General features: G+C 50.9%; 5 protein-coding genes across 5 annotated transcripts; 3 read left to right on the top strand and 2 right to left on the bottom strand.

Annotated features, from left to right (window-relative positions):
• Positions 1-835: 835 nt before the first annotated feature.
• Positions 836-2,300, top strand: NEUTE1DRAFT_102704 (tetrahydroxynaphthalene reductase, variant; the record flags this gene model as incomplete). Its single annotated transcript, XM_009854817.1, has 3 exons — positions 836-1,094; positions 1,505-1,975; positions 2,035-2,300. The coding sequence occupies 3 exons, from the start codon at positions 836-838 to the stop codon at positions 2,298-2,300; spliced, it is 996 nt and encodes a 331-aa protein (XP_009853119.1).
• An 816-nt stretch (positions 2,301-3,116) lies between these two features.
• NEUTE1DRAFT_85424 (uncharacterized protein) lies at positions 3,117-5,627 on the top strand (the record flags this gene model as incomplete). The annotated part of the gene is made up of 2 exons (XM_009854816.1): positions 3,117-3,253; positions 3,327-5,627. 2 exons carry the CDS (start codon positions 3,117-3,119, stop codon positions 5,473-5,475), a joined length of 2,286 nt encoding a protein of 761 aa, XP_009853118.1.
• Positions 5,628-10,379: 4,752 nt separating this feature from the next.
• NEUTE1DRAFT_102702 (uncharacterized protein) lies at positions 10,380-10,937 on the bottom strand (the record flags this gene model as incomplete). The annotated part of the gene is made up of 3 exons (XM_009854815.1): positions 10,380-10,489; positions 10,621-10,765; positions 10,905-10,937. 3 exons carry the CDS (start codon positions 10,935-10,937, stop codon positions 10,380-10,382), a joined length of 288 nt encoding a protein of 95 aa, XP_009853117.1.
• A 5,293-nt stretch (positions 10,938-16,230) lies between these two features.
• NEUTE1DRAFT_102701 (uncharacterized protein) lies at positions 16,231-16,574 on the top strand (the record flags this gene model as incomplete). The annotated part of the gene is made up of 2 exons (XM_009854814.1): positions 16,231-16,372; positions 16,498-16,574. 2 exons carry the CDS (start codon positions 16,231-16,233, stop codon positions 16,572-16,574), a joined length of 219 nt encoding a protein of 72 aa, XP_009853116.1.
• Positions 16,575-19,995: 3,421 nt separating this feature from the next.
• NEUTE1DRAFT_102700 (uncharacterized protein) lies at positions 19,996-20,546 on the bottom strand (the record flags this gene model as incomplete). Its single annotated transcript, XM_009854813.1, has 3 exons — positions 19,996-20,143; positions 20,201-20,266; positions 20,485-20,546. The coding sequence occupies 3 exons, from the start codon at positions 20,544-20,546 to the stop codon at positions 19,996-19,998; spliced, it is 276 nt and encodes a 91-aa protein (XP_009853115.1).
• Positions 20,547-22,546: the final 2,000 nt, after the last annotated feature.

The following is a 22,546-nucleotide window of genomic DNA, read 5'->3' as shown; positions in this document are numbered from 1 at the left end:
TATTACAGGGTCTCCTGCCAAAAATACCGCAGTTACCAGTGCTCTGGAAGTGCATCCGAACTTGGTTGACATGAAGCACGTCGACGGCGGTGTGCCCTGGTGTTGGATGTGACGATCTCGTGAAAGTCGCCGAGGTATTTTACCTGTAGGTAGTAGGAAGCGCCGGCGTGGGAATTCAGGGCAAGAGCCCCTGGAATGAAGGATCCTTTAGACGCTGTTCCAGGGCTGCGGGATGTTAGTGATGTAGTTGTGACTACCCGCTTCGCACTAACACTAACACAACAAGGGCAATGAACTTGCCGTGGAAGGAATGGAACAAACGCTGGGCATCTACATGCTGCAGCCAGAAAAGTGAAATACTTGCCCATCGATGTCTCCCCCAAGTTCGGCAACTCTTCCCTGGCTCTCGACCAATACCAAGGGCAACCGAGACTTTACCATCTCACGATGCGTCTGTGTTTCAATAGACAAAAAGTACAAAATGGTCGGTCTCGCCTGACGCACCAATGCGGTGTTTTGCGCTCCTTCTTCGCGCGTAGTGACTGCACCATCCGGCATTCCTCCAACGCAGTCCGGGAACCGCCAAGGTCATCCTATCGAATCTGATCACCACTTCCCTTTGCCCTGAGACTTGGCCTGGGACACATACAAGTCGGCAGGTACTTGGTCCTACATTATTGACTAGGGATAACCGACAGATGAGGCATATAAGAATGTCCTGTGCCCCGGGAACCGTACTCAAGGAATCTTCTGCCAGTCAATCTCCCCATTCCACCCAAAGACGACATCAACCGACTGTCAGTAGGCAACCTGTCCCACCCAGTTTGCTGCTTCAATGGCCCTCCCTGCTTTTCTCGCCCGTCTCCTGTCCCACTTCTCGTCTAACAAAGCCAGCACCACAGAGAAGAAAGTACGAGTCGCCTCTAACAGCTCAAGCACGACTACTTCCAGTATCCAAGCCACTCCAAATCCAGCCGCCAACATGCCCGGTGTAACAGCCCCGTCCGGTACCAGCAAGTATGACCAGATCCCCGGTCCCCTCGGTATCCAGTCTGCCCAGCTTGGTGGCAAGGTAGCGCTTGTAACCGGTGCCGGTACGTGTTCCTTTTTGTTATTGTCATCGTTGTGTTGTAAAGTCGTGCCAAGCAATGCTGCAAGGGGCAAAGAGTGAGCGACAAGAGGTGGGTGGAAGGGAGCTCGCGTACCCGGACGGGACGGCAGCTTTACCCCAACCCCAAGTCCGATTTCCCCATGTTCAGCTCCGGCGACGCCCTTTTCCCCCAATCCATTTAATCACCACATCTCAATCCCTTCCAGTTCGGAACACAAAGACATTCTACCCCTCAGACATCGAAAACAACTCCCACTGCAGGGTGTGCTGCGCAACGAGTCGTCATTGGTTCAGTCAGGGCTGTGCAGTCGCACCACACAACATGCCTGTCATGCACCACCATCACCGTATAGGGCCACAGAGACTGACAAAATCATCCCTTGAGGATTCCAGGCCGTGGTATCGGGAGGGAAATGGCGCTCGAGCTTGGACGTCGTGGAGCCAAGGTGGTAGTCAACTACGCCAACAGCGACATCTCGGCCAACGAGGTTGTGCAGGCCATCAAGAAGAGCGGCTCCGACGCGGTCGCCATCAAGGCCAACGTCAGCGATGTCAGCCAGATTGAGAGGCTCTTCCGCGAGGCCAAGCAGAGGTTCGGCAAGCTCGACATTGTGTGCTCCAATTCGGGTGTTGTCTCGTTCGGTCACATCAAGGATGTCACCCCGGAGGAGTACGACCGCGTCTTCAACATCAACACCCGTGGCCAGTTCTTTGTTGCGCGCGAGGCCTACAAGAACCTTGAGGTTGGCGGCCGCTTGATCCTCATGGGATCCATCACCGGCCAGGCCAAGGCCGTGCCCAAGCACACTGTTTACTCTGCTAGCAAGGGGGCCATTGAGACCTTTGTCCGCTGCATGGCTATCGGTAGGTGGCTGTCATGGATTCTTCTTGGGGATAAATGCTAACCACAAGACACTGAAAAGACTTTGGAGACAAGAAGATTACCGTCAACGCCGTCGCTCCTGGCGGTATCAAGACGGACATGTACCACGCTGTATGTAGGGAGTACATTCCTGGCGGCGACAAGCTCGACAACGAGGGTGTAGACGAGTATGCCGCTGGGTGGTCGCCTCTTCACCGCGTGGGTCTCCCCATTGACATTGCTCGTGTTGCCTGCTTCCTAGCTTCCCAGGATGGCGAGTGGATCAATGGTAAGGTTCTCGGTGTTGATGGTGGCGCCTGCATGTAAGGGAGTGAGTCAGACACTGTAGTACAACCACATCTGGATGTATCAGTAACTAGGAGAGATGAGGATAGATGGGAGGTGGAAGCACGGTAGATGATCAAGGGTAGAGAGTGTAGCATACTTGAACAGCAAATTCATGCTCGCATCAACATACAAATATATTGAGCTCCGTACTGCTGTTACCAAGGCGCTGCTCATCATGTCTTGACGTCCCACACAATCTGTGATCGTTTCATATTGAGTTGCGACCACCACGAGCGGGTATCTGCATTCCAGCTTCACAATCCGGATTTCTTTGTTAGTCCGGTACATGAAAAGCCAACGCTTTAATTTTGGCTTTTCATCAAGTGTTTTGCCTAGTCTCAAAGACCTATCTTCTAGTCTTAAGGCCTTTGAAGGAGATAGAGAGAGATATTACAGGACACCTATTAGAGGTTTACGTGGCGTCACAAACCCTTGCCATTGCCTTATATCCCTTCAACGGGGGACAGTTTCTCTCTTCAAAGGCCAATAAGAGCTCCAAAACCTCCGTTCAACCCATGATGAAAGTACCAAACTAACAGACAAACCAGCATCGTATTGTGTTGTATTACCAGTGACGGTCTTCGGTGGTTGCCTGGCAAGAACAAACAGGCCGCACCCAGCGGGTCAACTTTCCCTTTACCTTTGATTCACACTCCCGGTTTCTTTTTCACTTTCTGCGAGCAGGAAGTCATCATCGGTGTACGTTGCCTCTGAACAAGGGCGCGTACTTTCCAACCTGCAACTGATACGCGACTGAAAACCCGGCCTGGCAATCTGTGGACCAAGATCTTCAGCATGTCCGGCGCGCCTAATTCTCATGCGCAAGCTGTCTACGCCTCTTGGGCACGTCTCAGACACCTGAGGGAGTCAAAACAACCCATCGAGGTATCAGGCTCCAGCTTGACCATTGCCGATGTAGTAGCAGTCTCGCTGTATGATCCATCCCGAAAAGTCCTCTCCGTCTTGCGCCCTCCAAGCCAGTCACTAACAGTTTACGAACAACAGGCATGGCGCAAAGGCCCATCTCTCAGACGACACCCGACAAGTAGATCGCAGCATCGCATTACTCGAAGAGCGCATACAGGCAGGCGACGTTATCTACGGCGTAAACACTGGCTTTGGCGGTAGCGCCGACACTCGAACCGATGCAGGAAGCGAGCCCCTGATGCGCCTACAAGGTGCATTAGTTCAGCACCTTAACGTTGGAATTCTTATACATGCCGACAAGGGCCGCGATGGGAGCAACTCCTGGGCAGGAAAGCCTTACGACAACGAGCTTCTTCGCAGCCATGCTCTCCCGAATCCTGTGGTCCGAGCCACCATGCTTATACGCTGTAACTCCCTGATGAGAGGCCATTCTGGTGTTCGACCGCTGATCATGGAAAACATTATGAAGCTTCTGAACAGAGACATGGTCCCTATCATTCCGCTTCGGGGAAGCATTTCGGCCTCGGGCGACCTATCGACTCTCTCGTACATTGCCGGCGCCCTCGAGGGAAATACAGACATTTACCTCAAAACCAGGAAGCCGGGCAATAGGACGGAGATCTTGCCAGCCGACAAAGCTCTGTCCCTTGCTGGCCTGGAACCCGTGCGTTTCCAAGTCAAGGAAGGACTCGGCATCACCAACGGCACCGCACCCTCCTGCGCCACCGCCTCCATTGCCATCCAGGAAGCCAACCAGCTGGCCGTTCTTGTTCAGCTTCTAACGGCTATGGGTACCGAAGCCCTGGCCGGCACAGCGGCAAACTACCATCCTTTCATCTCCTCCGTCCGGCCGCACCCCGGTGAAGCAGAAGCAGCATCCAACATCCTAGCCTTTCTCGCCGGGTCCAAAATCGCCGCACCCTGCGAAGCCCATCCCGAATCTGAAGGCGAACCGGCTAAGGTCCGAGGCCTTGCTCAGGACCGCTACGCTCTTAGGACCGCACCGCAATGGATCGGACCACAGCTCGAGGACCTGGACCTTGCTACGAAGCAGGTACAGACAGAACTCAACTCGACCACAGACAACCCGCTGATCGATCCTACGTCCGGACTCATCCACCACGGCGGTAACTTCCAGGCTATGGCGCTTACCTCGGCCATGGAGAAGACCTTGCTGGCACTGCAGAACCTGGGCCGCTTGCTCTACGCGCAAAGCTTGGAGCTACTCAACAACATGACGAACAAGGGACTGCCGCCTAATCTGTCGGCGGATGAACCAAGCCAGAGCTACACGTGCAAGGGCTTCGACGTCAACATGGCCGCGTACATGGCCGAGCTGGCATACCTGGCTAAGCCGATCAGCCCGCATGTACAGGTAGCGGAAATGAACAATCAAAGTGTCAATTCGATGGCGTTGGTTGCGGCTCGGTATGCACTGGAAGCGGTCGAAGTTGTTAATCTGATGGAGGCGACTTATATATACGTGCTCTGCCAGGCGCTAGACCTGAGGGTGCTGCAGTTAAAGTTCCGAGAGGCCCTATCGGTGCGTTTGCGAGATCTGGTTCTCTCCGATGTTGCCAGGCAGAAGAGTCCCAAGTCCAAAGAGGAAGAGCACAATGGCTTGTGCGAAGATGACATCACGAAGAGCCAAAGGCTTGCCAGCAAGCTTGCAGAGTGTATCCTTGACCAATGGGACAAGCTAGCCTCCCTGGATGTAGAAGAGCGAGCGTCCGTGGCAACTAAGCAGTCAGCCTTGGACGCCCTTGAGCTTCTTCACAGTGAGAGGGAGTACGACCGTACAACCTTGAGCATCAGCGATTTGCAAGCCTACAACTTGAAGACCGCTCGAGTGGTGACAGATTGTTATAATGATCACCGAAACACCTTGCTCGAAGGAAGGCAGGACACTCGACGGTGGCTAAGCGGTGGCTCTACAGTCGTCTACGATTTTGTCAGGAAGGAGTTGAAGATTCCACTGAATAGGGGCGTGGCTGACCATCCGCCGCTTTTAAAGGAGGAGTTGACGAGACTGAAGGAGGCAATCCGCAACGAGGCAGGAACAAGAGCCAAGGAAATGGAGGAGGGTAATGACTTACGGTCAAGGAACAGGATTCTGGGAAGCATGGCGTCGGATATTTATGAGGCGATTCGCAGTGGGGAGTTGCATTCACGGATTATGGCGTTTGGAAGGGATAGCAAGATGTGGGGAGAGGCCTCGTCTTCGTAGTTCATACTATTATTAGTTTGTGCTTCAGAGAGGTTTTCGTAATGGCAGAGAAAGAAGGAATGGGCTACATTTCATAACTTCATGCTTGCTTCCGTGGCTATATCAGCGTATTTTCCTACAAAATTCACACCAAAAAACCTTGTGCTCGCTGATATCTGACGAGAGGATTAAGGAACTAGATGCGCTCCCCGTTCGTCTTCTTCATTTGTTTCAGAGCCATTCAAAAGTCCAAGTTACATGCGGCATAGAAGCCTTATTCCTGTCAGCAAGTGCACCGTTTCGCACTTTTGCACTCTCAACAGCCAAGCCTACCTAGTAGTGTATTGTGAATCGGTGTTCAAGCTGTTTCTCGTAAAAAGTAGTGCGGCCTGTCAATGACAGCGTCAGTATCTCCCCCGGTAAGCTGGAACGAGAACCGCTCGGACAGGTCCTGAAGCGTCATGAGATCGGGCTCACCGCTTCCCTAGTTTCAGCTGAGCAGAGCCTCTCGAGGGGATCAAGCTGTCCTTGTACCACTACCGTTCGCAACATTTCGAGACACTAGTGTGGTAGTTTGGTCCTAGCATTGGTGAAGGACCGCATGTGTCATTCGTGAGCAGGCACTTCAGGGGTGCACATCCCATGCGGAGAAACTCTCCGCATCAGGTATACGGCGTATTTTTTGCCTTCCTCCCTTTGCGGTTATCAGATCGTAATCGGGCTATTAACGGTAGATAGGTAGGCATGGGAATTCAGGACATCATGACCCCTATGGAAGTGAAGTGAAGTCCACTACATCCCGCCATTACATCCCAAACCCAAGGGGGGAGGGACCCCACTCCGAATACCTAGTATACCCCAATATCATTTGTTGATCCCTGTTGTCGGTGTTCGATTTGTTGAGAGACTGAAACCCTCGCCCCAAAAGCCATCGATTTCTTTGCTACTACTGTCGATAGAATCAATACCAGAGTTCCTGGCTCGTAGTAAGTAAGGTCTTTTGGCCCTCAGGGGTTGGTTCTAAACGAACTATACGGACGGACCTTTGTTGAATTAGCATAATTCGTCCGACGTTTGATGTTCATATGATGGGCTCGATGGTACACTAGCTCATGGTCGATCACATGGCTGATCGACAATGTCTTATCTCTTTAGGCCTGCCTGTCCTGTGGTGTGGACCTCCATCACCTTCCTGACGCGGGAATCTCTTCCACATGTTGTAGTGTAGTTTAAGGCAAGGACCCCTGCTTTTTTTCGCTTATGTGCAGAGTAGGTACCTAGTGTATGTACACTACATACCTAGTTGAGGGGGATGTTCCGAACGATTAATCTTTTGTCTCGTGGCATGCGACTGATGGTCTTTGGGGTAACCACTGTACACTACACTCCCTGTACACACTACACGTAGATGTAGAGAGGATTTGCAAGACACCTCCTCCATACTGCATGGATCCCCATTCGCCATCACGCCATCTTTTGGATGTCTCGGCTTCTCCAAATCTCAGAGGTAGGGGTCCATTACATAAGTGGGAGCTTCCCGAGGCGCAGCTGCTGGACCCTCAAGCGACCCAGTCCATTTTATCGGGTTACTGTCCTGTCGCTACCATTGGTACACAGACGACATTGAGAGTCCTTCGAAGATGAGATTTCAGCATCTCTCTTAAACCAGTCTTATAATCCTCAACATATATCAAAATGAGTTTTGTCGCAGACAAATATGCCGCTAGGTAAAGTACACTAGATCGCATTCCCTCCTGTCTGGTGTCAGCTCGTCATTGCTTGCCTCAAAGGCACTCGACCTGCGAAAAGGTTGTAGTTACAAGCTGAACCATCTGTTTTCCTGCCCAATCAAAGCCAGTGTATTATTCTTCCAAGCCAGTGTGTATTGGATGTATCATTTTCCCACACCGCTGGACCCTGCCTAGCTAGTCCGACAGTACATAGCAAGCAATCTCATGTTTAAGACAAGGAGAAACATCAAAGACACCAACGTACCTGAACCAACAGTAGCAGCGCTAATATAGGCGATGGGCTCAGCAGCATTCGCCAAAACGGCAATGCGGCAGGTTGGTCGGCCGATCGTCGGCCGGCTAATCGGAGTTCACACTTCACAGGTCCCACGAGACCGGCTCACATATGTATTGGGTAGGGCTCCGGAGGTTCGGTAGAGAGCATGTAGTGAATCCGCGACAGGTATGAATGTGATTTTGCGGTGGTGTTTATGTGGCCATTCGCGCAAATTAAGCACTAATTGAACTGGCCCATACAGCCTGCGATTCCTGAAAAACACCTCAGGATCCCCATGGTTGCGGTGCACGTGTAAATGCATCTGAGGACCTAGGTATGATTCCCGTTACTGCAACCCCTGCCGCTTAGGGCCATCGGCCAGCGGCCGCCTGTCGTTTGGATACCCCGGACTCTCACCAGCCGGCCCCTTTTTTGATAATTGACGTCCGTGCAGCTTCACTGAATGTCTGAGAAGACGACAAGTAGAGCAGTCAAACGTCGACAGCGGTACAAGCGGATCACCGTGCGATTTCGTCATCTGGACAGTCGCGCGTCCAAAACTTTAAGGGGATCACATACCGCGCTGCCGACGGACCAAACATGCGATATGGTACACTACGAATGAAGACGGACTTTCGTCCGGAGGAATCCCTCCAGCCAGAGTCCGCGTGCCCCCCTGGAATCCTGGTTTCCCCGAAACATAAAGATCTGGGGACCAGCTGAATCGAGAGACAGCATGAAAAAAATGACACATCAGGAAGTTTCCCCTCTATCCCTATCCGCTGGAACAGCGCTGCACTTGTAGTTCAGCTGAAGGTTGAAACAACTTCATCCGAACAGCGTGCCCGTACCCCGTGCAGCATCGGCCGGCGTGGGCTGGCACGTTCCAATTACAAAACACTGCCTTGACGAGCCCCGTTTCGTTCTTCCTCTTTGATATACGGTGGTGTGGCTTCCGTCGATCACGGGCGGAGGTTTGCGGTTGTCTACACTATTAAAGCGGTCAAGGTGCATCCCCAATTGGGACTTGCGATAATTGATGGTCATTATAGCTTCTGGCATATGTACTGGTACTGGCGGGATGATATCTGATGTGGTTAAGGCAAGGTCGCAGTGTCACATTCGCCAGATATCATGATCTGAAACGCGGAGTTCAGTGTGTGACCCGGCAGGCCGGCCTGCCAAGCGTCATCACGATATTGGGTTCGGTAAGGTGACATCAAGCCATTGTGGCAGGTAAACACTGCAGCCAGCATCGATGATGTTTTTGGGATGTAACGGACTGATTTAGCAATGCCGAAAGAACCTTATGCGACCGCCCCATCATGTTCTCCTCATCAACTTCTCTTTGAGGCAAGGAAGTTAAATAAAATGACATGATAGCAAAAAAAAAAAACATAGACAAAAAGTAACGTGAAAACGGTCCTGGGCTTTTTTGTTTTTTTCGATTGATAGGCTTTTCCGAGTTTCTCAGCCAATTAAAATGATTGCTTGGATTGGATATAAAACCAGATACCGATGTAGCTTCGTTGACTTCAGTATTGCCGGCTGCCAGGGGTAGGCAAAATACGCAGTATAAGTCAGCGGCATAATGCCAAAAGCGGACGAAATGAGCTTCAGCTTCAACACGGGACTTGAGGCAAAGACCTGACTCGTTAGGGCTCAAGCATTCGACGCAATGCCTGAGGGTCAAGATTATTCCTGTTAGTGTAGACCCTATTAGAGTACATGAAATCCGGGCGTGGCTCCGATAGAACCCCCCATATTGTTGTCGCCGACGGGGTTCTTGTTCAGGCTATGCACTCTCAGCACAATGCCGAGTCCTGTTTTCTCCTCTGTGCGATCCTGGAAAGAAACAAATGACAAATTGGACTTCGCGATAATCCCGAGGTGCCGAAGCTAATTTCTTCGTGGACTTTATTACCCTTTTGAGACTCGGTTGTTGGTGCCCCATGATTTCGACAGCGGCTCATAGCTTTCCGCCGATCCGCAGAGTCTGCAGAATCTCCACGAAATTCACAAACTGTGGTAGATTTGAATGCCCTGACTAGACACTCTTTTGGGTCATTGATGCATATGCTATCTCCTTTCAGCAAAGTGGATGTTGAATCAGCGTTGAAAGCAAGCCACCAAACATTGTACACCATGCCAAGGAAGATCTTGAACATGGCGTCAACGCTAGTTGTAGGTGGGCCTTGTCAAGTGGCTGCCGGAATTGGGGTTTGAACGGCAAACCTGTCTGTCGGGACTCTCCACAACGCCAAACCGATGCAATTATGATGGTGCGTGGGTACAGTCCGATCTTTGGCAGCTTACGTAGAGCCATGTGTTCCAGCCTTGGCAATAACAACGACATCATAGACAAGCTGTCTCGGCTAGAAATCATGAGTGATGCGAGGGATTGTGTTGCAAGCTGATGATAAAAACGCGAATTGGCGGCGTTGAAAAGGGGATTTGTGCGTACGGATGGTGTGCGTACAATGAGAGCAGGTTTGCTCTTGTCGAGATTCCTCATGATATACTTGGGGGTTGTGATGCGGTTTGGTGGTGGGACTTATAAGAGGGGGTTGACAAAAGACTCTGACCAAGCCGCCCGACAACCCCCAAGTACTTCTGTTTCAATAAGTAGAAAGAGCCAATATCGAAGGATACCAAAAGTGATGGAGAGGGATGTGTGAAAGAAGCCATCGGGGGTTTACGCACTCTGGCTACTCGTCTGCGAATCTGCCCACAAATCTCTCCTCATGGCCACTCGGGGCTCCCAACCAAGCCGAAGGGTGCTGTTCCCGTGGACCCAAACCAAAACGCTGGGAAGTCTTTTTGGATGTTTTGCCAAGAGAACCATTCCCATCTTCAACACGGATGGAGATAGCGTTGCAGGGACATGGTTCCCATAGGTCGGCGACTCAAGAACGCATTCATCCGAAAGCCAAGGAGGTCAACTGTGACCGCAAATGGCAGCATGATGAGCTGGGAACCCCCAGGGCCGTTTGCATAGAGTTCAAAGACGCAATGTACGCCAACCTCGCTCTGGTAATGCTGATATATATGGATATTTGTGCACTTTGGTGGTCCACGTCCAGGAAAGAGTAAAAGGCAAAATGGCGAGTTCTCATAGGTATCCCTGTTCAGCTCGGCCGAAGAGGGAGTGTCTGTCACTGATACGGTTCCTAAAAGGTTTAGCGCGTGCAACTGGTCGTCCGACAGTCAGGAAGTTCTCGCAGGTATCAGTACCGAAGTGAATGTGGATGGTAAGTGTTTGAGGAAATTTGTGCCTGGATGCCTGCTTCTTTCCGCCAATTCGCTCGCTTCCTGGGTAGGTTTGTAATCCAAAGACCAAAGTTAGTGTACACGTGGTAAAACAGCCGAAGCCCGAATTTCAGGTTGGCCAGGACGCCGGCATGACTTTGCTTGTGGCGGGATCAAGAAAGATGCCGACGAACCTTTGGCGTGTAGATTCGCATAAGTGTCGCCATGGCGTCTCAGCAAAGTAGTGTATACGCATTGAGATATATAAGTAGACACTGAATTTAAGATCAACCGACAGGTGTGTTCATTGGCAGTTGCCGTTTTGTCGTTCGTGTTGTGTTGTTGTCGTGCCATCGTGAACTCCCGTTGTTATCCATAGCCTGACTCGCGCGACGGAGTTTTAGCATGTGGGGAGGCCCAATCCCGTAGCAGCTAACCATGGTGACCAGAAGCGAGTCATGTCCGAATGTACTGTGTGTCGATTAACACGGAGTCCTCAGGAGTGTAAAAGTGACGACAACCGAACCACTGCGAGCGCTTCTGGAGCACACAACGTGCATGGCTGGGATGTCACCGAAAAAGAGGAGGCGCTGGCTTCGGCCAAAGTGTGGGACGGTGGGCCGAGGTGCGAGGAGCATCCTCGGGCCCATCCCATCCTCGTAGGCCCGCCCACCAAGCCGCGAACTGGATGGAGGCTCCACACGCAGTCGACGCAACCATTGGCGATTGCCTCGATCCACACCTTGAGCTTCGCTTCTAGAAGACCAGTGGGTCAGCCTTGGCATTACTAACGTGTTCCTTTCTTGAAGGGTTCGAAAAGTGCCAACCTTGGACGTTGTAGCGATCATCCATGTTTGTGCCATGGCAGAGCAGAGGCCTCAATTGTGTCTCGGGTTATCCTTCGGCATTGATGGCTAGCCTGGAAATGAATGAATGAAGGATGGGATGGTGATTTCCAAGGATGTTGTCCTGAAGTCACAAATTCGATATTCGATGTGCGTTGGTAGGAATGGCAGGTGTACTATGTAGAGGACGGGCAAAATCAAACTGAATAGGTACATACCTTAGTATGTAGTGTAGGTGGAAGGAACGGCGGATTCCGGCATGGACGACGTCGCTGCCTGGCGCGTGGGAAGCACCTGCCTTCTAGAACAACGTGGGATTAGCTTCAATTGCAGCCAACTCAAGTACCGATTCTCTCATGGTCTCCGGCAGACACAAACCAGAGCTATCCAATCCGATATCAAACTCAATTTGGTACCAGGTTAAAACCGCCGTTAGCTGCATTCCACTTTTAGTTTCGTGCTTAGTACGTAGTGTATACTTTGTATATTCGGTAGAGACGCCAAGGCGCAAACTTGTCCAGACTGAGGACGGAGTCGTGGAACGCGGTGGAGGAGGTCAAGCATGAGGACATGGCATTGAGCCGCATCACTCCCTCAGATTCCGTCCTATCAATGTACACGTAGCAGCATACATATTGGTAGTGCGTCGGCCGGTCTCCATACTTAGTCTGTAGGTAGTCTAAGTCGACGGGCGTTTCGGCGCTAGACCATCAGAGTCGGGCTCGTAATGTGCATGGGCCGTTGGGTTCAGGCCAACAAGCACATGCAAATTTTGCAAGGAGAGGAAAAGAACTCTTCTGGCCACATGCAATGTCACGGTTTTCACAAACTCCCTTTCCAAATCCCCTCCTTCTGTTTTCGGAAGTGAGTCCACTTCAACAAGAAAAGACGGAAAGACCTTCCGTCACATTTCATCCCCCAGCGATCCAACTGCACCGACGGGTCCCAGTGGCTCTATACTGCTCTCTGGCCTTCCGCATTTAGGTATATCGCCTATGGACCCCCTTGATACAGTACATCACACGTAGGGCGTATAGAGCATGCCTTATACAGTAGAAACCCCTGCTTTTGCAACCCTCCTCTTTTGCAAAACCCCCCCTTTTGCAAAGAATTTCGACTGCCTGCATTCCCTCTGGTGGTAATTCCTGCAACCTGCAATTTGCAACGCTAACGGCCCGGATTTGCAAAAGCAGGGGTCGAATTTGGTGGGGCGGGCACTCATATACCCGTATACCGGGGGCCCGGCCGGCCTGGGAGACCCACTTTTTAGTATTATAACTATTATCTAGTGGCCAAAAGGCCTTTGCTTGGTCTGTGCTTCAGTACCTCCTTTTGCAAAACCCCCCCTTTTGCAAAGATTTTGGGCTGCCCGCATTAGTTGCAAAAGGGGGGGTTTCTACTATAAATGGTCGTGTAGCATCCGCTGGTAGGATGGTACAATCGTCCATTGATCCGGCCCGTTGACAATCAGAGGTGGTAGGAGTCCAGACCGGAAAGTGGGGGTTCAAGACCGGAACCCTTTGAAATTATGATGAGTGTGTGCCTTTTGCGTGTTCTTGATGGTCACATTGAAAACATCACAGCCGCAGCCAGCACGCACATCTCGCACATCGGAAACAAGTGGAGGGTTTTGCGGATCCACGTCGATCTTGTGGCCGTGCATGTTCTTAACTTCAACTTCGGTTTCGGGCCTGCCAATGGCGGAGCACACAGGGCAATGGGTACGACGGACGGGGCGATGGAGGCTGGCGTTGAAGCCACCCTCGATTTCGTGACGCTGGTTGACGCCCGGCCAAGTCAGGTGTGGGCGAGCATGGGACAGGCCTCGGTGATGACACGCTTTGCCAGTACTGGATCTTCGCCCGGAGAGATGAAAGCTTCCAAAAGCCTTCCAGAACGTTGCTGAGAATCCCAGGGTTCGATGGCCACTTTGTGAACAGCCCTTACCCCAGTCCTCGTTACAAGACGATCACCATTCACCATACACTACATACACGTAGTGTACATACCTAGCAAGCTAGCAAACCTCGCCGCCATGAGCCCCGGGACGGCGAGGATAAACATATTTCCGCAAAATTGCAGTTGTAAAAGAGTTACGAAAGGCGCTAGCTAGCTACGAAAAAGACAGAATCCCACTGGACTGATTTCTCATCTGCCACTAAAGCCGTCGTGCATATGCGCTATTCTCACCAAAAGTGCCACGTTTACACTATAAAATTTCAAGTGACTGAGAAAAAGCGGTATCCAGGGACTCAGAACACTGTGAGTGACCGTGTGTATGTAGTCCATCCTGTCTTTGCAAGCGTCGAGCTGTTTTAAAAAAGACCCATGAGATGTTCACAAGGCAAAAAAGGTAAAGCACAAAACCCTGCCACCGGAACATTGGCAGGGTACGTAAGTTTCAGAGGAAATACCGGGACGGACCCTTTGATGCCTATACGCTCATTTGATCTTGTCGTACAGACAATTGGCTGTCGTGCTATAGCATCACCATGTTTGTGCGCGCGCGTTTCGAGTTCAGATGAATCCGAGGCCAAGATGAAGCTGGGTCGGGGATTCCGTTGTGTGATAATACCGCCGCGCCGAGCCTCAATTCCCGAACTCCACAGGATATTTTGCGAAGAATCTCCCCACATTGAACCACTAACACGCCGATGAGAGGGGCCGCGCTTGCGGCGACTTGTAATGTTGAACTCTCGGCCTAACAAGACTTGACAGGGAATTCGCTAGCGGACATTTTAGCAGGACTCTCCCGCCGTGTTTTCTGCTTTTGTGTTTGGGTTGAGATTTGAAGATGCGGGAATTTTCAGCACAACAAGCACTGTTCTTTTTCCGGGGTCTGCTCCATTGCCGAGTCGGAGTCTATGGCGAACCTAACTGAGTGGTACGCATGCGAACGGAGATGTCACCGTAGTGTAAACCCACAAATTCCACTCATCACACATGCCTACAGCCTGCAAAAGTGTTTGTGTGTGTCGTTGTCTACAGGGACGATTTATTCGTGTCATGCTGAGATGCAGACACTGTATTGTCGTTGGGTAAAAAGGTACGGTCGCTCCGTACTGGAATATGAAAAATTTGCCCCGCAGCTGGGTTTTCCGCTGGCAAGATTCCATCAGCCACCGACAAGGACGGAAATGCGCCGCGTTTCTGTCTTCTACCTTTCAGATCGGCCCGTTGTCCGTCAGCATGGCGCGAGGTTTTCATCAAGATTTGATGCCAAAAGGTGATGAGATCTAAGTCGGTTCGAAAGTTCGCGGAGTAGTATCATTCATGCGGTACCAAAGGCCCGTCACCGAATCATTGTTGCGAATATGACCGCTGGATCGAGGCGTGATAGACGACACCTTTCTTCGCAAAGACAAATTGCACAAGAGCCCGATGACGATGGTGCCTCCCTCAGCAGCCTGAAAGCCCAAATGGTATAAATAAATATATCAAGTCTGGAGACGGAGCATCCGACCTTGACACCATCACCCGAGTACCTACGGGAACAGAGAGAAGTATAGTGGAGAGGACGAGTGCAAACTGTGGTCGCAGCATTGGTGAAAATTGTAGATATACGCAGTAAGTACCACACAACAAACGGTATCGCTTATATGACAGAAGACACAATGAAGACTCCTCGCCGCAAGGATGGTGAGTGAATGATGTACGTACCGTACCTGACGACTCGTAGCCGAAGAACTTGAGTCGCACCGTGACCCCGTCCTTGCTCCGTTAAAACTTCAAATGGATTCCTTACCGTGCTGCCGCTAACAAGACTTGCAGAATGCCAAGCATCAAGCTCCACATACGGCGAAGTAACCTGAGCCCCTGTCGGTTGACCTTGGCTCCACACGCTCCTTGTGTCGAGGACTCGAGGAGGAACGGAATGCCCCTTGCCCAGACCTCCATACCGTGTCTCTCAACGAAGTCAAGGGTGTGGGGTGTTGGCACTTAGCAGCGAATCAATGTCGCGCCATTGTCCAGACAAGAGGAACAAAGTTCGGGGCGGCAGTCCATGGACTATTATTTCACCATATGTTTTCATCGTCCCCTGGCTCCCACAGCCTCATGCTTTCGGTAGTCTCTGTACGGTGAACTGTGTCGCACGCTGTACATGCGTAGCCAAGGTACGTACCTGCCGAGCGAACCCATGTCCGGCAAGTAGCAGGTGTACCCAGCAAGGTAGAGGTACCTGACGAGAGCTCATCAACTGACACCAGAAAGCGGGCAAGGGGATCCTGGAAGGAACGGTGCTTCGCATCTTTTGACAACACTCCACCTTCCAAAGGGCTCACGTTGGAGGACAGGGCAAGGTCGGGATTGACTCGGATGCGCCATCCTTTTTCATTTTCTTTTTTTTTTCGTTTTCTCACTGTGCTTAAGCATCCTCCTCACGATCCTTCATACTACTACTCCATAGGACGCACCACCTGGCATACAAGGTTAAATACAACGTCGTGCCCACCGTCCCATCTTGGCCATCTCCTCTTTCTCCAGTCTGTAGAGCTTGCTTCCCCCACAGATTTCTCAACCAGCCCAACTCAGGCACTTGGCTACTCGGCTCGTCATCGACATCGATATCATTCATACCTTGGGTCCGACTCTCACTAGACTGCCGACTGTCTGATCCTCGCAATCAGCCCGCCAACACCGCCAACTGTTCAACAAAACGCCAATATCAGTCAAGATGTGCGACTACACTCAACGGGAATACTCGTGCGGCCACTTCCGCTGGATCGCGTCCAAGTGGTGCAGAGACTACACCATCACCCACAAGCGCTGCCAACCCAACGTCACCCACTTTGAGTACAGGCAGGAGGAGCTATGCGGTATGTGATCGACATGACCTTCATCTGAATCTGAACAACCGTTCCTGCCCCCCCCCCACACCCTTTCCTGTTTAATCATCCTGACATCGTTCCCCCACATCGACTGGAGGCTGACTTCTGAATAGGCGAATGCAAGCCCAAGACATACCCTCCCTGGGAGAGCATGATCAAGCGCACCAGCAAGCAGCAAACTTACCTTTGAGCGCATCAGGCTTCTGGCAATAACAGACAAAAACACCACTTCCCCACCGAAGCCCGCAATCGCATCGACGATCAGTGGCATTCAAGGCAGTGCAGCAATGTGAGGCTACTAGGTAATCTGGGGATACCGCAATCGGGCGATGACAAGCCAAGCGCCGACCACCTCGATTTGAACATCTTCGCCAGACGAGAGAACGACACTGGAGCGGAAATATCGACAACGGCGGCGACAGAAATGCGAAAATGGGTCAACCACTGCCAAAAGCACATGGACCCAGGCCCGTACATCAAAATCATCGAAAGCGGCAGTTCGGCCGTTTCCATGCGACAACAACAACGGCCATACGCAACGCGAGCCCCATGCAGAATCAAGACAACGATAGGTACTTGGGTTGGCAAATTGGACCCTCGGCATCCCATACTTGCCAAGAACCATGGATGGGCCACACCTCACGGCGGACCCCCTTGTCACAGCAGCCAGCATGGATACCACACCCATTCTCTCCGGCCATCACACAGTCGGCAAGCAACCGGGCGGTCAAGCACTTCCGATCTTCCCAAAAGTTGTGACTCGACGCGCGCGACGAAGGCATCGGTTATTTATTCACCTGCCTGTCGAATGGGTCTCCATTTCCAGCCAACTGTAATATGAGGCACCATCTGCGCCAGCTTGTGATGAGTCCTTGTTATCGCAGGTACCATTGCACTGGCGCCCGCCCTCATACGGTCCGGTCCAACCCCAGTGCAACCCTATCCAGGGTGGTGCTGCAGCATGGTTGGGGGACAGTTCCAGGGCATGGAACAACAGCAGCCTGGGCAGCCAGTTGTCGCCTTGTCATATCAACATCGTCATCATTATTATCGGTACACGTGGGCGCCAACAACCCGGCCAGACCTTTCTCTTTTCTCCTCCCCCACATTGACACCCAACTCTCCAACCACAAAAGCGGTCGTGTCTCACCCTAAGTCATTAGCCTGCGCCTCCCCCACGACTTGCAAGCTTCCTCTCATCTCGTTCCAGAAACCCAACGAGTGGGGGATGAGCGACAAAAAGCCCAACGAACTTGGGTTTTTGTTGCCGTATCCTTTTCTTCTCTGCTTCTTTGTATTTTTGTTTCGCTTGCCTTTCATGGCCTTTGGCCATCTCGCATCTTATACCCATGGACCTTACAGGCAGATTTTTCGTCATTCATCATCATCATCACGAGCCATACATGTGTATGCGTGTATTGTACCTATAGAGTTGTTGTTTTACAGGTGTTGTTTGCTTTTTGTTTGGAGTCTAGGGAGATTGGATTGCACTTTTTTTTACAAGGAAACATAATGGTTATTGGTATCACTGGCAGGCTTGGGATGGAAAGGAAAATGGATTTTTCAGGAGGGATGAACCGGCTATGGCTCAAAATGATTTAGATGGGAAATTGGGAATTCAGGGACCGGAAAACAAAAACGATTCATTGAAATCGATACCACCATAGCATTTTATCGAAGCGCCCTGAACGGTGCTTCATTTGTGTCACCAAAGAAACGTTTCCGTGTGTCAACGTGTTCTGGACTCTCGCTGATAGATCTGAAATATCGGGCTCTTCGCGCTTGTGATTGATGGAAATGTTTATACGTGCTATAGTTGTACTTGAAATAGTATGCGCTAAACAGCAAGTAGCGACAAACACGGAAGCTCTTTCGTCTCAGACAGATATCCTTGTCTGCCCCTCGATGGTTTAACCTGAATCGCATCACACTACACTACACTACATACACTGACAAAGTGGGTTTGATCGGCAATGGATAAGGGGAGTTTCTTCCCTTCCCACTCTTGAAAACACAACATCCTAGTGTAGACACCTTAGACAAAGTGGATATTAGCAAATACACTTGCTAAACCATCTTTTATAGCTTAGTTCCACTGAGCGGCCCCGATGGCCAACCGGTCTCGTGGGAGAGTCATGGCGTGACGGGGGTGCTGACGGCGTCAATAACTCTTGAGAAGAAGAAGCAGAATAAGAAGAAGAAGAAGAAGAAGACAGGTTTGGCTGAAGATGGCTAGGTACGGCACGTACATTAGTGTATGGAATAAAAAAACAAAAAAAAAACAAAAAAAAATATGGCTTCCCGGTCTAGTTGTTTTAGTGTGAAAGCAAGCAGGGGAGATTACCTTACTGTGATTTATTATTCGCGAGAAAAAAAAAAAAAAAAGAAAAAAGAACCCCAGTGGATTACGAATGGATATGTCCTGTCAGGCAAGCAAGCATCACAAAAAGAAAAGCTTCGTCCTTCCTCATCATCGCACCGCATGCATCGAGATCGGAATTGCGGGTTTCATTCAACGCGCGCAACCCAGGTCAGTAGCGACGGGACAACGGGAGAAAGCGGGTTGCGGAGGGCCGAAACGAATTATGGAGTCGGTCGGAGTGGGAGTCGGATGCGATATGGGGATTACATTACGCACAGCGTACAGTGTAAAATGGGATTATGTATGTACATATGCCATTGTGCTGGTGGTGGTGGTGGTGGTAGTGGTGGTGAGGCTTATACGCTAGAGTCAAGGTAGGATTATGATCGTGATCCCTGGGTCATTTCTCGTATAAGATTGGAGGTATTAGCAATGGTGAGCATGGGTCAATATCATGATGTGTCTGGCGGCGCTGTGGTACGATCCTTATCATAGTTCTTCCCCTAGCGCTGATTTCTCAGGCGTAGAGTAGTGGTATGTTGTTTGTTGCTGTAAGACACATTACATGGAAAAATTTCTCGATTCCTTCGGTGGTACGGATCTTTGGTGGTCATGTTGTTGAGATATACCTAGGAATTATCAGGGACTAGTACCTAGACATGAACTCTTACTCGGTTCGGTTACGGCTCGGTTCGGTTCGGTTCGGTTCGGTTTGAACCTCTTCAAGCTTCTTGGTTTAGGTCTAGTAAGGATTCATCATTTTCTTTTCCCCGTAAGTGCTTGAGAGGGAAGCTTTGTACTGCGGTTGTTGGAAAAGATCGTGTGTCGAAGTACCTGACATGCTTTCGATGCCATGAGTTTTTATTAACAGTCTTATTGAGATTTCCGACTATCGCTGTTTAATTTCAGCAAGTGCAAGGTTGAGACTGCTACCTGTAAACGGTCATGTTACTGTAGGGTGACACTACAGATACCAGAGCCTGCCATTGAATATGGATCAACCCATAGGGCAGCATACCGGTATGATCTGGTAGGAAACCAAAAACCCAAGGCTGTCGGAAGGAGGTCAACAATTAGCATGTGCTCCGATGGTTCATCAACTCGGCCGACCGGTCATGCAGCCCTTTGGGGCGTGTAACAGTTTAAGGTAACTTGTCATCATCACAATGCCTCATACTGGGTAAGCATTAGCCCGTCGACGACGACCATGTAAGTCCTACCTTGGGTGTGTGGACGGGCATGCGCAGCCTTATGACTGTCGTGGAACGATGCTGGGAAGCCGGTGACGACTGAGGGTATGAACAGATGAAGTAACACGTCTGTCGGGTAGCCGTAGTATTTTCCACTCAATCCCATCTCTGTGTGAGGCCTGTTTTGTTGACACAATGTAGGCGTAGCTGGATAGCTATGCGGTTTAAGGAGGCTTGCCCGGTCCGGAAGAAAGCTGGCAAAACCTCCCCGTAGCCGCAAGTACGATATCGGGATGTAGACGGTCGCTGGGTACAGCTTTACCCTGTGCGCTGTGTTACACGGGTGTAGTTGCATCGGCTTACCAGACATCTGCTGCATAGTTTGGTGTCGAACACAGTGATCCTGCAAAATTTGAGTAGGCGATGTGTGGGGGTATATTGGGTCGAAGAGGATATGCCTGTACCTCGGAATGCCGTGGTTGGCTCCCCATCCGTCGTCATTGCTTTTTCCCATGGTTTTTGAAGCAGTACTGTGTAGTATCTCTTACCTATCAAACACATGTATGCGTGGGAATTTGGCCGTGTCCGCTTCCGAGCTGTCCACGCTCATGTTCAAGCCATGTGTGTGTCGTGTCTTGTGACAGAAAGTGAGGTCAACCTGACTGGCTAGAAATTCAGGTTTGCCGCAAATTTGCTGTCAATCTTTGCTAACAATAGGCTTCTTCTACGCTCAACTTGTTTGGTTTCCAGCCAAGGTGGAAACACGCCAAAGGCAACACCCGTTCATGACTGGGCATAAAGAAAGGGGACGAGTAAACAAGCATCCGCTGAACATCGATGGCTTAGGTATATTTGGCCGATGGCTTTTCGCCATTGTGTGCATGTGGTAGTGACTGTCAGGCACCATGCGTACGCCATTGGAGGTTTTGGGAAGTGCGTGGGCAATAGTGTTGCACATCCCGGACAGTGCCTTGATGTCCATCGCTGAAGCCCATCGATCGACGGGATACGCGCATCTCGCAAGCGCCAGTGGATGTTACTGGGCAGCAAGGCCTAATACCTGTCACAGCATTACGGACGCCTGGCTGTCGTTGTGGCGTGCACCAGAGGGTATCGAAAGTCAGGAGTGTTGGAGGATGGCGTTTATTTGCGTGTCAAAAGAGAGAACGAAGAGATAAGAAGAGTTAACTTGCCGGTGAAGAAATAACAAGGCAGCCAATCCGGAGAAGATGAACAATGCCGGTCGAAAGCAAGCTTGATTGTGTCAGTGGAGAAGGTGGCCGACTTGTCAACTGTTTGTTTTGGTGAAGCTTGCCGTTGTGTTGCTATGGTGATCGCGAGAAGGACGAGGAATCACTCTGTTAATCACCACAGGGCTTATTGAACGCGTGACACCAACACTACGTGGGCGAAGAAACCGCCAGTGGTAGCTGTGTTTGCGAGGCCAGAGTCAAAGGAGATGCCAGTATCAAGTCAAGGCGTGATCTGAACTGCTTGCCCGACGCCATGCTTGCTGGCGCAAGATAATACGCAGAAATGTAGATGCAGTAACAAGTTGCAGGCGTTGCGTTGCCGTTCGCTGTCCCTCTCAGACCGTTTAGGAGAATAAACCCGAGGGCGAGTGGGTGTTGTAAGCTTGTGTTTGACGGGTAGATAGTTTGGGCTGGCGTGTGGCATTTGGGTTTGACGCCAGTGCCAGGTTCCTGCCGTAGATGATGGTGGTGGGACAAAAACAATGTGATGATGGCCAATCACTCTCCGCCACACCATTTCTTTGGATATTCAAGCGTGTGAAGAAGCGGGCAGCCCGTGATTCCGGCCGATGTGTCGGTTCGAATGTATGGCGTTCGCTTGCCCCACAGCCGAAGTCGAGGCAGCAAGATGTGTCTGTGATGTTTCCGGGATGGGATATGACAGTTCGAATTCGAGGCCTTCAGCCTGCGCAGTTCTTGGGTGGTTTGAAGATCAAACTGGCTTGCTTACACAGAGGGGGGATGCAATGCAGTTTGCCCATCATCAACGTGTGTCAATTGGAACGCGATGCCGAGATCCGATAGTTGATCAGATGGGTCGGATATCATTATGATCAAGATCAACGCAGATAGCCGCAGGCGGGAAGGCACAGGCCATGGCCGTGGCCGCCGTCATGGACGTGGACGTGGTTGTCGTCAAGGTCCGAACGAATTTGACACTGCCATGGATGAGGAGAAGTTCATGTCCTTGAGGACGATGCAGTGCAGCGTCAAGCTAAGGTAAGGTTCCATATGTACCTCTAGGCGGGCCGCAGAGGTACTACGGTGGCCCAAGTATACGTTAGGCCGTTTATAAATTGGTCCGAGCTCTCATCTGCAGCCAGCTGTCGGCCATTTTATATCAACGCCTCTGCCGTGCAACGCTTATGCCTAGACTTTGAACTTTTTTCACTTCAACCTTCTTTAGTTTTTTCTTCTTCTTTTTTTCCTACTATTTTCCTCCTTTCCTTGCTTTTTCCCTTCTTTTTCTTCTTCTTTACCTTTTTATTTCTCCAATGGTAGAAGGATCCATTTGTATTATTACTTTACTTAGGGGATTCTAAGCGCCAAGGCCCCCCCCCCCCCCCTCCCCTCCCTC

The sequence above is a fragment of the Neurospora tetrasperma genome (genome assembly GCF_000213175.1).
Source record: "Neurospora tetrasperma FGSC 2508 unplaced genomic scaffold NEUTE1scaffold_5, whole genome shotgun sequence".
NCBI lineage: Eukaryota > Fungi > Ascomycota > Sordariomycetes > Sordariales > Sordariaceae > Neurospora > Neurospora tetrasperma.
This window is presented reverse-complemented; position numbering and strand designations above follow the sequence as displayed.